Source organism: Aspergillus japonicus (assembly GCF_003184785.1).
Source record: "Aspergillus japonicus CBS 114.51 unplaced genomic scaffold BO86scaffold_1, whole genome shotgun sequence".
Taxonomy (NCBI): Eukaryota; Fungi; Ascomycota; class Eurotiomycetes; order Eurotiales; family Aspergillaceae; genus Aspergillus; species Aspergillus japonicus.
In genome coordinates, this window is record NW_020291638.1 from 795,074 (window position 1) to 807,631 (window position 12,558).

A 12,558-nucleotide genomic window follows, 5' to 3' on the forward strand; every position below is an offset into this window, starting at 1 on the left:
TTTTGATAGGTCCAGCAGCAGAAGCATGCACCGCCACAGCCCCTATCTATCCGCTTGAGGCTTTCCCTTCCAACCCGCTCTCTAGCACTGGCCATGCGAGATGGAGTCCCAACCAGATCGTGGGTTCCAGATCATGGAGCATCCTGATATGAACAATCATGACTCGGATGGCTCCGGTTCCTCCGATGAGCTGCTGCAACAGCCATACTCAATCCGGTCGGACTCCAGCTTCACGGAGAATTTCGATGGCCAGATCCCAACCCCCGCGTCGACCATCGCCAACTCTCCTACCCCATCCCTTCCCAGCGGTATCCCTCCATGGGTCACGGGCACACCATCACGCCCGCGGGGTGCGAGCGTTGGTGCCTCTGCTCTCGACAAAGCACAACCTGTAGACGGTCTGCCAGGTGACTTAAGGTCGCAACGCCCGTCCGGCCCCGCTCGGACACCTTCCAACACCTACGCCCCTCAACGCCGCCCACCCCAATACATCAGCTTCCAGAATGACCGTCAGAGATCCTCGTCCACGAAGCGAACCTCCCGAAGAGACCCGAACGCCCAGTATCGAGCGCAGGAGAAGGCGTACGTCCAGCGCATCCGGGCCGACCCACAGGCATGGTACAACCATTTCGACGAAGCTCAGAATATGAGCCCGGGTATCGGTGACTCGGATCTGGAGGAACCATCGCCCTCGTCAGAAGTTCCCTTCGAAGATGATGCCTACGACCCTGACATACAACTTTTCCTCAACGACGATAACTTGCCGACGATCGATGAGCTGAAGAACCCCAGAAATCAGGAAAGGCTGGAGTGGCACTCCATGTTGTCTTCGGTCTTGAAAGGAGATGTCGTCAAGCAGGAAAAGCAACGTCTTCTGGGGTCTACGGACTCCAAGAGGTCCTCCGCCCAAAATAATGCGATATGGCTGGGTGTCAGAGCGAGAACGTGCGGGCGCAGTGTGGCTCTGCAGCGAAAGCTGATCGAAGAGGCTCGGAGTGGACTGGGACCTATCATCGAAGAAATCATCAAGTTCGAGATCAAAGGTGAGACGGAGATTGGGAAGCCTCCCATTCAACAGGTCGAGGACATCGTGGGACAGATCGAGAGGTGTGAAAGCTTGTATTCCACTCACAAAGAGCTGGAAAGCGCACACCCTCGCATTGCTTCAGATGAGTTTCGATCGAGTCGGGATGCCGTTCTTGCCTGGCACAATACAACGATCTTGATCAACACTGAACTTGCTATTCTGCAGAAGTGGGTTGGCAACGACGAGCTAGACTTCAGCAAGCCAAGGACAAAGTCAATCAACAGTGATCTCAGCGACGAATCCTCCTTCTTGGATCGGATTATGAAGGAAGATGGGTTGAGAACGCTCCAGGGGAGACAAAACATGCTCAATGGTGTGGGTGAAGTAATTCAGAAGGCGAAGAACACCTTGATTGAAAATGCTAGCTCGTTTGCCAAGCGTCATCTGCCGCCATATATCGAAGAATTACTTACCCTGATCAACTTCCCCTCGCGTCTTATCCAGGAGATTATCCGCATGCGACTTTCCTATGCGAAGAACATGAAAGACCCTGCTCAACAGTCCCCAATCTTGGTGGACCAAATGCTTTCACAGTTTCAGATCCTGATGAAAGTTGCGGTGGACATCAAGCAACGATATATGGATATCGCTAGACCTGAGCCCGGCTGGGACTTGCCCCCTTGTATCGACGAGAATTTCGACTCGGTTGTCCTGGATGCCATGAAGTACTACTTCCGACTCCTCAATTGGAAGCTGAATGCAAACAAGAACACATTCAAGGAAGCGGAAATTCTGGAACAGGATTGGGAATTCTCTAATGAGGTCGGACGTCAACTTGATGGAGGTGACATTGAGGTTGCTGAGCAATATAGGTACGGGATCTCTCAAGCCACGATGTGTATGTTTGCTAACTCATGATCAGTGCCTTGACTGCGAAGTCTCTTCAACGCTTGATGATTCATTTCGAACGGGAATTGACGATACGTCCGAATGAGGATCCCATCGACATGGATAAGCGATATAAGAGCGTTCTTGATTCTACCCGTATTCGCCAACGGAAGCTCTATCGTTTCTCCCGCTTCTTGCGCCAATTGTTTGAAAATGCAACAGAGTACAACTTGCCAGCCGACATTGCCTATGACTTCCTGGAAGCGCTCCTCGTATCGGACCATTTCATTATCAAGTCTAACTCTACCACGAGCCAGAAGAACGTCTATCTCTTTGCGCATCCTGCGTTGTGGGGTCGTCCCGCAGATTTACAAGCAATCATGGGCACGTCCTTCCGTGAGGAAGATGCATCGAAAGACTCCCCTCACGCACCCTATATTTTGGTCATTCGTCCGGAGAAGCCATTGGCTTGGGCTGGCAAAGAGATGCAGCTCGAAACCATGGAACACCCCACAGACTTGCGATTAGGGAAATTGCGCCTCGTTGTTGAGGGCACCCAGCAGCGCCTGGCCAATGCTCGGGCTGAATTGGCGCATCTGACTGGAACGCATCTCGACATGGCCATTGAGCAACGGGCCAATCTCGGTCGCGTTAATGTGGAACTTAACAAGATCAAGAAGATTTCATTCAAGCTGTCCATGACAATCATGGACAGCGTTGCAATTATCCGCAATCAGCTGAGAGAGAAGGGAGTAGAGAATCATGACCTGGTGCAAGCATGCTATGCTTTTGCCACGGAATTTGGAAAGCGTTCTTCGAACGTTGACCCTAATAGACGCGCTATGAATAGTGCGAGACTTGTGGATTTGTCTCTTGATTGGGTCTCCTTCGTTTGCGACGATTGTGACGCTGCTGATCGAAAGACCTTCAAGTGGGCTGTCTCTGCCCTTGAATTTGCCATGGCCATTACTTCTAGCAGACATCTACTCTCCATGGACGACGCGCAGTTTGCTCGTCTACGACAGAAAGTGGCAGGGTGTATGTCACTCCTCATATCTCACTTCGATATCATGGGCGCTCGGTCTTCTCGTGCAGCTCAGGCAGAGAAGCAGCGCTTGGAAGAGCGTGCCGGCTCTAGAAGAATGGCCGCAGGCCGAGTTTTGACGGATGAGGAAGCGACCAAGCTTGTGCGAGAACAGCGTCTGGCTCACTTGATCCAGATTGAAGATCGGCGAGTCGATGAAGATGCGAAGCGTCAGGCACTCGGAAGAGTCCTGGAGGGATCCAATGAGGCTGATAGGTCTCTTACCGTGCTTTCGTCTTCGGCTACGAATGTCACTCTGCGCTGGCAGCAGGGTCAATTCATTGGAGGCGGAACGTTTGGATCCGTCTATGCTGCAATCAACCTCGACAGCAATTACCTCATGGCTGTCAAGGAGATTCGTTTACAGGATCCTCAGCTCATTCCTAAGATTGCCCAACAGATCCGCGATGAGATGGGCGTTCTGGAAGTCCTTGACCATCCCAACATTGTCTCATACCATGGAATTGAAGTCCATCGTGACAAGGTGTACATCTTCATGGAGTACTGCTCTGGCGGGTCGCTTGCGAGCTTGCTCGAGCATGGCCGTGTTGAGGATGAGACGGTCATCATGGTCTACGCTCTCCAGCTTCTGGAGGGATTGGCGTATCTGCACCAGGCCGGCATCATTCACCGGGACATCAAGCCCGAGAATATTCTCCTCGACCATAATGGAATTATCAAGTACGTCGATTTCGGTGCCGCCAAGATCATCGCCCGCCAAGGAAGGACTGTCGTCCCCATGGACGCCTTTTCTAGCGCAGGTCACAAGGACGCCATCGTGCCCAAAGACTCTCAGATTCCTCAGAACAACTGGGGTAAGAACCAGAAGACCATGACCGGCACACCAATGTACATGTCCCCCGAGGTGATCCGCGGCGACACCTCCAAGCTCATCCACCGCCAAGGCGCAGTTGACATCTGGTCCCTCGGATGTGTGATCCTGGAGATGGCCACTGGCCGTCGACCCTGGTCGACCCTCGACAACGAGTGGGCCATTATGTACAACATCGCCCAAGGCAACCAACCACAGCTGCCGACCCGTGACCAACTCAGCGACCTGGGTATCGACTTCCTCCGTCGTTGCTTTGAGTGTGATCCGCTCAAGCGATCCACCGCGGCCGAGCTCCTTCAGCACGAGTGGATCGTCTCCATCCGCCAGCAGGTCGTCCTTGATGCCCCCACGCCTGGCAGTGAGAACAGCGCCGGCAGTTCCACCTCGGGCAGCCGCCAAAACTCAACCTACGGCTAGTGAGCCTGATGTCCGTCCGCCCACGCCTAGCCAAGCTGTTGAAATGTTTGCTTTCTGCCCTCCATGCAATTATCATTATTTGTTCCCAGAAAGCCGCATTTGCCAGCCCAGCCCATCGCCATCATTGTTATCCCACGCGACACGCTCCGCTTTCCCCCCCACTACGCCTTCCAATTTCGCATCTGATACCCTGCATACATTCATTTCTAATCCACCAAATCACTACTGGTCTTGTGATTTGGTCTCTCTTTTTGTTCTTTTTCTTGGCTTCTCTCTTCCCTATCATTCAAGTTGACAGCATATTATACATACATATATTCTGGCCCTCTTTTCTGTTTGGTGATATCGACAAATTACTATGAAACACTTTGTCGACCTGCAATTTGTTGATATAATCTGTTTCTTTGCTGTTAGGGAGGGGGATATGTGTGTGGCCCCGTCTTCGGCAATCATGCTGAATTCTAGGGTTGTTTTTTCGTGTTGTGTTGGTTTTTTTGTTTGTATCACGCTCAAGCATACGAAGGAGCGTCTTTTTTTTTACTTTCTGGACTTTTTTGGCCTCTTTCTTTTTTCATTTGTTATTCAGCAATATATGCATTCAGAAAGAGAATACAAGTACAATATACTTCTACCCAATTTGTTCAGAGATGTTTTATTGGTTAGTTAATGCCAGTTGGTAGAATCAGATCTATAGATGTGAGATCAATACACCCAGGCTCAATAGATACTATGATTTACGTCAAATGGATACTGAACACTGCTCGGTGCTGGTGAGGCGCTCTTGATAATGGTGAAGGTGAATCGACCTTGATTCACCGTATCATCGCGGGTTTCATAACCGCGGACACTAATGTTCCTAACTAATGCTCTCCGTTATAGAAAATAGAAATAAAAAAGGCGAATTCGCGACCGATGGGAATGATAGGTGGGGTAGAAAGAGAAGCCCAAGCAAATAATGATAAAAGCATACCATGGAATATGGAATGAGAGTACATGCCCGACATTCGCTCTGCTCGTTATAAACTGTTCATGATGACCCTATAGAACCAGAAGAAGAAACCGGAGGAGTAAGCATGGGTGATGGAATGAGAAAACAAACAAGTCATGAGCCTTGAGTATGGTGTGTTGGAAAGAGTAACTATAAGAGCCACCTGTACGCCGAGCGGAAGAACTGGAAAGGCAGAAGAGGAGACTGGAAGGACAAAAGCGTGTCTTCATCAAGGGTGACATAAAACCCCATTGTGTTGGGGCTGATTAACCGCTGGACGGTAAAGCGGTTCAAAAAAAAAGACTCGAGAAGGGTGAAACGCTCCGCATTTCCGAGGTTCGAGACATCAAATAGTAAACAGGTAGGTCTGCCGCCGAAAGGCGGGGTATGGGTGTAACAAGGAAGAATAGACAACAATTAAATGGGATATTGCCAGAGGAAGGGTTGGTAGCCTGATTCAGGAATCAATCATGGCCCCAGGCCAAAGTGGCAGGAAAGGCGAATTTAACGGAATTCCATGGCTGGAGTACAGCCATGGTCCTCCACATGCTTGAGCTCCAATTGTTGATATCTGCAAGTGAAGTAGCTCAGGTTAGCAATGGAAGATGTGAGTACGCTTCTCGAAAGACTCACTTCTCGCTTTTCGCATGGAAGTATATGCCCGCAACAGTTCCCTCTACTTGATTAAAGCAAATGTAGTAGAACCCCTCAAAGCTTGCACCGGATATGGATCTAACGCGATGGTCGGGAACCAAGAAGTATTCTTTCCAGCGCATGAAAATATGTTCACGTTGGGCGTAATTGCGATACGTGAAATCGGGTTTCCTTGCTTGCTTCGATAACGGACGCCACGCAGGAAACCTGTTCCAATGCTGCATATCGGTCTTCTCTGTAGCGCCCCATGCTTCGTTCTTAGTCTTGAAGGTATGTTTCGTGCCGATGATTTCGCCCTCAAAGAACGTCGTGAGAGTAGGGTGATCTTCCGTCAGACCTGCAGGTGTGGTTTACGTGAGCCATGGGCGGTTTTAATCCCTTATGTTGCAGTCCACGCACCTTGTATGCGAAGGTATCCACTAAGATAAGATTCTTGCATGTCAACATGCTTTATCTCGACATCGACATTGTAGACTTGCCGATCGGATTGCTGCGTGCCGGTGAATTTACTTCCCGGGCGCAAGAACGAGGAAGTATAGTTAGGGAGGAGCTACGGGAGTCAGACCAAGCTCGCGACCATGCCATTTGGACTCTAGAACATACCCGAATATTCGAAAATTCGTAGCTTAACAGCGAGGTGTTCGATGATGAAGTGACCGACTGAGGTTGGCTGGTCGAGCATGATGGCTCTGCAGCCGGACTCAACCTCCCCGCGGCAGGCTCATCTTCGGTTTTTGCCACATCTTTCATCGGGCTACCACCGGACGAGGACTCGGCGGTTGAGCCTGCGGTCACATCGATCAGGGCATTCTGCGCCGTGTGGGCCGCAGAGATGAGCTGGGACAAAGAGCTCTCGGAATCATCCCGATCGGAAAGAGTGGAGGGTGCTCGAGACTCTCTCCGGGAGGGCAGCCTCTCGACCTCGGGTGGGCAAGTGGAACGAGCGGAGAGTTCCTCTAGGGCTGACGAAGCATTCACACTGGATGTAATGTCACTCGGGGTCGGCATTGGAGGCGAATTAAGAAATGAATGACATCGGATCCGAAGCAGGTGCACTTATAGCAAGTGTGAGGAAGTGCAAGGAGGCGGAGGGAGGTTCAACAAGCAGGAAAAGCAAGCATGCAGTTCGTAACCAGGGCGTGGGATTCCCGCAGGGAAGGGAAGGAAACTAGGATGAAAAAGGAACTATTCAAGGGAATCGGATAATGAACCGAGCGAAGGTTGCAGAAGTAAGTAAGATTGGGGGTTATTGAGGGGGTGGGAAGTGGGAAAGGAGGAATGAATGGGGGGGGGGATGAGGGGGGGGGTAGAGGTGATGAATAGAAAGGGAAGTGTAGTTCAATTGATTTGATTGATGAGTCCGGGGGTTGCGCACCGCAGCCAGCCAGCAGACATTGCCCAAAAGGGATAGGGCGGCTTTTTGTGATCATGCGAGCGCGGGGGAGGCGAACGGGGCAATCGGCGGCGCCTCGGGCGGTTAATCGGAGGGTTGCGCTGCGTTGATAAGGGAATGAAAAAAGGGGGGAGGGAACGATGAAGATGTGATACAATACGATATGATATGATATGAGATGATATGATCTTCGACTACCTCCGGCCCAAACCCTCTCCCTCATTCCCTCAGCCATTAACCTATTTCAGATTCTGTTCTCTAATACAACATGGCTTGGGCATTGTTCTGGTAGTAAAAGCCGTGGCCAATTGTATATGAAGCACTTGCTACGTTGGCTCTACTGGCACTCCTGCATTGCGTCATTTCCCACCTGCAGTTTCCGGACCTGGACTTGGCCAGTTGCTACTCGCTGATACTCATTGGTGCTTCAATGAATGAATTCAGGTATATCCGCTATCATTTTGGGTGTCTTAAGCCAAATATCAAGTAACGCCTATCCCAATTTGTGTCCTTCTTCGTTCAATCATCGCGTGAATTTAAATAGGCTTGATCTGGACGAGGAAGTTCTATCAGCCAAATTGCCGGGTGGGTGCGCACAAGTAACGCCCAACTCACCTTGAAGTGAAGCGAGATAAGAGAGAAAATGAGGGCCTTCAAGTCTTGCACCAGGTAGTAGAAGACGCGGAGACCTTCAGGGTCGGCAGATTCGGTCACGTCCACCAGGGAGCCGATTTTCGCGGTCTGCGTCAAACAGTCAGGATGTATGAACCACGGTCAAGGATTGCAATACAAGAACCCACCTCAAAGGAGATATGTTCATTACCCAAGCGAATTTCCAATTCCTGACGTCCATCCTTGTTCTTCTGAGGCCATTTGGAGTCGTCCTCCCTAGGTCGTGTGAGTATACCCAACTCATCCAATTTCCAGCAGGGTAAGGTAGGGCTTACTTCATGATCTCACTCTCCTTGATGATGCGCTTAACCTCCTGGATCATTGCCGCACTAACACACACTAAAAGATCGTATCAGCTCTTGTAACTCAGTACCTCCGCACCTTGTTGGGAACCCACTTTCTTTGCGGATGAGGGAGTCATTGCGGTAATTGGAGTTGTTGGCATATCGGACGGCAGCACTACGGCCATCGCCAAGCGTGCGGAAGTCGAATTCTAGTGATCGTTAACTCATATATTCGCCAGCTGCAATGCTTAGAGGAGACCAACCTAGAAACTCATGTCCAAACCGCCCAGAGTGACCTGAGCTGCATGGCTGTCAGCAGCTGAGGAAACCTGGGCTTCATACAGGCTGTCCTTACTAGTAGCGGAGATAGAAGGTCTCGCCTTGGCCTGACATATTGAGTGTATGCTTGACCTGCAACTTGGTGGCCGATCAACCAGTCCGTCGAGAATGCTCCGGAGCAAGCAGTGAAAATGACGGGCGCGTTCCTGGGTGGAAGTGCCTGGTTTGTCGGGTTGGTCCAGGCTGGCTTAGTCATTCACACACTCCGGACAGCTTGCTCCGCCGCGCAAATGGCCAGGTTGAGCCTCGAATGTCCGCACCCCCTCCGATTGTCAACATCTTGCACTGATGAACGCTAGGCAGGTGAGGGGAGCCCAGCTATACTAATTTATTTCTTTCTGTCAGCCCCGAGTTACCCATTGGGGAGAGTTGACCTGGTGCGCAGCGCTGCCATCCCCTGAATCACCAACCCCAAACAACCACCTGTACTGACCACGCCTAAGCTCTCCTCCTCCCTCCTGACTTTCCCCTGTTACGGCCTTTCGCTTGCACCCACTCGATCACGATGGCCTCCTTCTTGGAACATGCATACAGTCTCGTCCATCTGGACAACACTGCAGATCAGCCCTCGTTGCAGGAGCTGAAGCTGCAGTTGGAGAAGGGTACAGATGAGACCAAGATGGACACTATGAGGCGGATCATCACGATCATGCTCAATGGAGATCCCATGCCACAGCTGCTCATGCACATCATTCGCTTCGTCATGCCCTCGCGGAGCAAGCCCCTCAAGAAACTGCTTTACTTTTACTACGAAATCTGCCCGAAACTTGACGCCAATGGCAAACTCAAGCAAGAGATGATCTTGGTCTGGTAAGGAAATACATACTCTCTCGCCACGCTTTATTGTCTCTAACGACTGCTCTGTTCTACAGCAACGGCATTCGCAATGATCTTCAGCATCCCAACGAGTACATCCGAGGCAATACACTTCGTTTCTTGTGCAAACTCCGCGAGCCGGAACTCATCGAACCCCTCCTCTCATCCGCACGCTCTTGTTTGGAGCACCGCCACGCATACGTGAGAAAGAACGCTGTTTGGGCTGTCGCTTCGATCTTCCAGCACTCCGAATCCCTGATCCCGGACGCGCCAGAACTTATTCAGACTTTCCTCGAGACCGAGACCGACGGCACCTGCAAGCGCAATGCGTTCGCGGCCCTTATGTCGATCAGCCATCAGAAGGCATTGGAGTACCTCTCTTCCACTTTCGACAGCATCCCCAATACTGATGAGTTGCTACAATTGGCGGAGCTTGAGTTCATTCGCAAAGATGCTGTGCAGAACAGTCAGAACAAGGTTGGTTGCAGAGAGTCAACAGTTGCGGAGGCTACTAACGGCTGCTTATAGGCGAGATATCTGCGTCTGATCTTTGACCTTCTGGATGCCTCGACCAGCACTGTCATCTATGAGGCTGCGACTTCTCTGACGGCACTCACCAGCAACCCGGTCGCCGTGAAGGCTGCGGCAGGCAAGCTGATTGAACTCTGCATCAAGGAGGCCGACAACAACGTCAAGCTCATTGTTCTTGACCGTGTGGATCAGCTGCGCATTCGCAACGAGGGTGTTCTGGATGATCTCACCATGGAGATCCTCCGTGTCCTCTCCAGCCCCGACATCGACGTTCGCCGTAAGGCACTCGGCATCGCTCTGGAGATGGTGTCAAGCAAGAATGTTGAGGAGATTGTTATGCTGCTGAAGAAGGAGCTCGCAAAGACCGTTGATGAACAATATGAGAAGGTAAGCTTATCGTTCTGTTTGAACGGATCCGAAGCTAACAGCATATGCAGAACAGTGAATACCGCCAGCTGCTGATCCAGTCGATACACAACTGCGCCATTCGTTTCTCGGAGATCGCTGCAAGCGTTGTCGACCTCTTGATGGACTTCATCGCCGACTTCAACAACAACTCCGCCGTTGACGTGATCTCTTTCGTGAAGGAGGTTGTAGAGAAGTTCCCCGCCCTCAGACACTCGATCGTCGACCGGTTGGTCTCGACCTTAAGCGAAGTTCGGGCGGGCAAGGTCTACCGGGGCGTTCTATGGGTTGTTGGTGAATACTCTCTGGAGGAACGCGATATTCGTGAGGCATGGAAGCGTATCAGAGCAAGTCTTGGAGAAATTCCCATTCTCGCCTCGGAACAACGTCTCCTTGACGAGGTACCGGAAGATGCTGCTTTCAAGGATCAGCCCAATGGCCACAGCAAGCCGGCTGCTCCGACCGGATCCCGCAAGGTGCTGGCTGACGGCACGTATGCCACGGAGAGTGCTCTCACTAGCCAGTCGGCTGCTGCTGCCCGCCTTGAAGCTGTCAAAGCCGCGCAGAAGCCTCCTCTTCGTCAACTAATCCTGGACGGTGACTACTATCTGGCAACTGTCCTGTCGTCCACTCTCACCAAGTTGGTTATGCGCCACTCGGAGGTCTCCCAAGACGCCGCCCGTACTAATGCTCTGCGGGCAGAGGCTATGCTCATCATGATTTCCATTATCCGCGTGGGCCAGTCTCACTTTGTCAAGGCACCTATTGATGAAGACTCGGTAGATCGCATCATGTGCTGTGTGCGCTCACTTGCCGAGTTCTCTGAGAAGAAGGAGCTGGAGACTACCTTCCTGGAAGACACCCGGAAAGCGTTCCGCGCCATGGTTCAGGTTGAGGACAAGAAGAGAGCCGCCAAGGAAGCTGTTGAGAAGGCCAAGACTGCTGTGCAGGTTGATGACGCTATTCCGATTCGGCAGTTTACGAAGAAGGCAGCTCTTGAAGGCGCGGAGGAAATCGAACTGGATCTCGCCAAGGCCACTGGCGGTGACTCGACCGTGGAGACTGTCTCCTCGAAGTTGAGCCGGGTCGTCCAGCTGACAGGCTTCTCGGATGCCGTTTATGCTGAGGCTTACGTTACAGTTCATCAGTTCGACATTGTCCTTGATGTGCTGTTGGTTAACCAGACCCTCGAGACCCTCCAGAACCTTAGCGTCGAATTTGCAACCCTGGGAGACCTCAAGGTTGTCGAGCGACCTACCACACACAACCTCGGACCCCGCGACTTCTTGAACGTGCAGGCTACAGTCAAGGTATCGTCAACGGATACTGGTGTGATTTTCGGCAACATTGTCTACGACGGAGCTAGCTCGACGGAAACCCACGTGGTGATCTTGAACGACATCCATGCAGACATCATGGACTACATCCAACCCGCGCATTGCACTGAGACTCAGTTCCGGACTATGTGGACTGAGTTCGAGTGGGAGAACAAGGTAAACATCAACTCTAAGGCCAAGAGCCTTCGAGAGTTCCTCAAGCAGCTCATGGAGAGCACCAACATGGCTTGCTTGACTCCCGAGGCCTCCCTCAAGGGCGACTGTCGGTTCCTGAGCGCCAACCTATATGCCCGGAGCGTATTTGGTAAGTGTCGGCCCTCTCCGCCAACACGAATTATGATCCTGTTGCTGACCCATGTTCTACAGGCGAGGACGCTCTGGCAAACCTGAGCATTGAGAAGGAGGGTGATGATGGACCGATCACCGGTTTTGTGCGGATAAGAAGTCGTTCGCAGGGACTGGCTTTGAGCCTGGGGTCGCTGAAGGGCCTCAAGGCATCTGCGGCATGAATAAAGTGTTGCCTTTGACTCGTATTTGAATAGCCATTACCCTGTTGTTGCTGGACCCACCCACCGATTTATCTGAACTTATGCACCTATTCACTCTTCTGTGTTCTTCTAATGGACGAATTCTGTTGATTATTATGCCTCTTCCTGTTTTGTACCGGATGAGAAAAGACTTTATTACTCAATGAAAGATTTCTTAGAATTCCAACGAGCACCGGATGGGTTCATTGTTGTCGTAGGCCGTTCGTTCCAGTTCTGGACCACAGTCTGTGGGATGGCGAGCTGAAACCAATTGGTCCGATGGTGAAGCAGTGGAGTGTTTCCAAAGAGACGCTGGTTTGGTTCCGCAAATGACAGGCGATCTCCATTCCACAAAATTGGGGGA

The 12,558-nt window shown here is 51.5% G+C and overlaps 4 protein-coding genes across 4 annotated transcripts; 2 read left to right on the forward strand and 2 right to left on the reverse strand.

The window, feature by feature from the left end:
• Positions 1-100: 100 nt before the first annotated feature.
• sskB (putative MAP kinase kinase kinase SskB) lies at positions 101-4,248 on the forward strand (the record flags this gene model as incomplete). Its single annotated transcript, XM_025673192.1, has 2 exons — positions 101-1,899; positions 1,950-4,248. 2 exons carry the CDS (start codon positions 101-103, stop codon positions 4,246-4,248), a joined length of 4,098 nt encoding a protein of 1,365 aa, XP_025533422.1.
• A 1,361-nt stretch (positions 4,249-5,609) lies between these two features.
• BO86DRAFT_5134 (GID4/VID24 family protein) lies at positions 5,610-7,017 on the reverse strand. The gene is made up of 4 exons (XM_025677433.1): positions 6,494-7,017; positions 6,290-6,440; positions 5,870-6,227; positions 5,610-5,807 (listed from the first exon to the last, which is right to left on the reverse strand). The coding sequence occupies exons 1-4, from the start codon at positions 6,896-6,898 to the stop codon at positions 5,741-5,743; spliced, it is 981 nt and encodes a 326-aa protein (XP_025533423.1). The 5' UTR covers positions 6,899-7,017; the 3' UTR covers positions 5,610-5,740.
• A 690-nt stretch (positions 7,018-7,707) lies between these two features.
• On the reverse strand, positions 7,708-8,709 carry BO86DRAFT_384618 (mago nashi family protein). The gene is made up of 7 exons (XM_025670924.1): positions 8,595-8,709; positions 8,503-8,540; positions 8,353-8,448; positions 8,231-8,294; positions 8,084-8,171; positions 7,899-8,024; positions 7,708-7,834 (listed from the first exon to the last, which is right to left on the reverse strand). Exons 1-7 carry the CDS (start codon positions 8,630-8,632, stop codon positions 7,820-7,822), a joined length of 465 nt encoding a protein of 154 aa, XP_025533424.1. The 5' UTR covers positions 8,633-8,709; the 3' UTR covers positions 7,708-7,819.
• A 132-nt stretch (positions 8,710-8,841) lies between these two features.
• Positions 8,842-12,338, forward strand: BO86DRAFT_384620 (coatomer subunit beta). The gene is made up of 5 exons (XM_025670925.1): positions 8,842-9,388; positions 9,451-9,871; positions 9,923-10,312; positions 10,363-11,971; positions 12,034-12,338. Exons 1-5 carry the CDS (start codon positions 9,084-9,086, stop codon positions 12,174-12,176), a joined length of 2,868 nt encoding a protein of 955 aa, XP_025533425.1. The 5' UTR covers positions 8,842-9,083; the 3' UTR covers positions 12,177-12,338.
• The last annotated feature ends 220 nt before the right edge of the window (positions 12,339-12,558 follow it).

Excerpts from the sequence above, each read along its gene's own strand:
- BO86DRAFT_5134 (XM_025677433.1), bottom strand. The coding sequence starts at position 6,898 with ATGCCGACCCCGAGTGACATTACATCCAGTGTGAATGCTTCGTCAGCC. Across the intron at positions 6,228-6,289 it reads TGGATACCTTCGCATACAAG|GTCTGACGGAAGATCACCCT; the intron begins GTGCGTGGACTG and ends CCACACCTGCAG. Across the intron at positions 5,808-5,869 it reads TTCCATGCGAAAAGCGAGAA|ATATCAACAATTGGAGCTCA; the intron begins GTGAGTCTTTCG and ends CTTCACTTGCAG.
- BO86DRAFT_384618 (XM_025670924.1), bottom strand. The coding sequence starts at position 8,632 with ATGTCAGGCCAAGGCGAGACCTTCTATCTCCGCTACTA. Across the intron at positions 8,449-8,502 it reads GTTTGGACATGAGTTTCTAG|AATTCGACTTCCGCACGCTT; the intron begins GTTGGTCTCCTC and ends AACGATCACTAG. Across the intron at positions 8,295-8,352 it reads CTCCCTCATCCGCAAAGAAA|TGTGTGTTAGTGCGGCAATG; the intron begins GTGGGTTCCCAA and ends ACGATCTTTTAG.
- BO86DRAFT_384620 (XM_025670925.1), top strand. The coding sequence starts at position 9,084 with ATGGCCTCCTTCTTGGAACATGCATACAGTCTCGTCCATCTGGACAAC. Across the intron at positions 9,872-9,922 it reads TGCAGAACAGTCAGAACAAG|GCGAGATATCTGCGTCTGAT; the intron begins GTTGGTTGCAGA and ends GGCTGCTTATAG. Across the intron at positions 11,972-12,033 it reads ATATGCCCGGAGCGTATTTG|GCGAGGACGCTCTGGCAAAC; the intron begins GTAAGTGTCGGC and ends CATGTTCTACAG.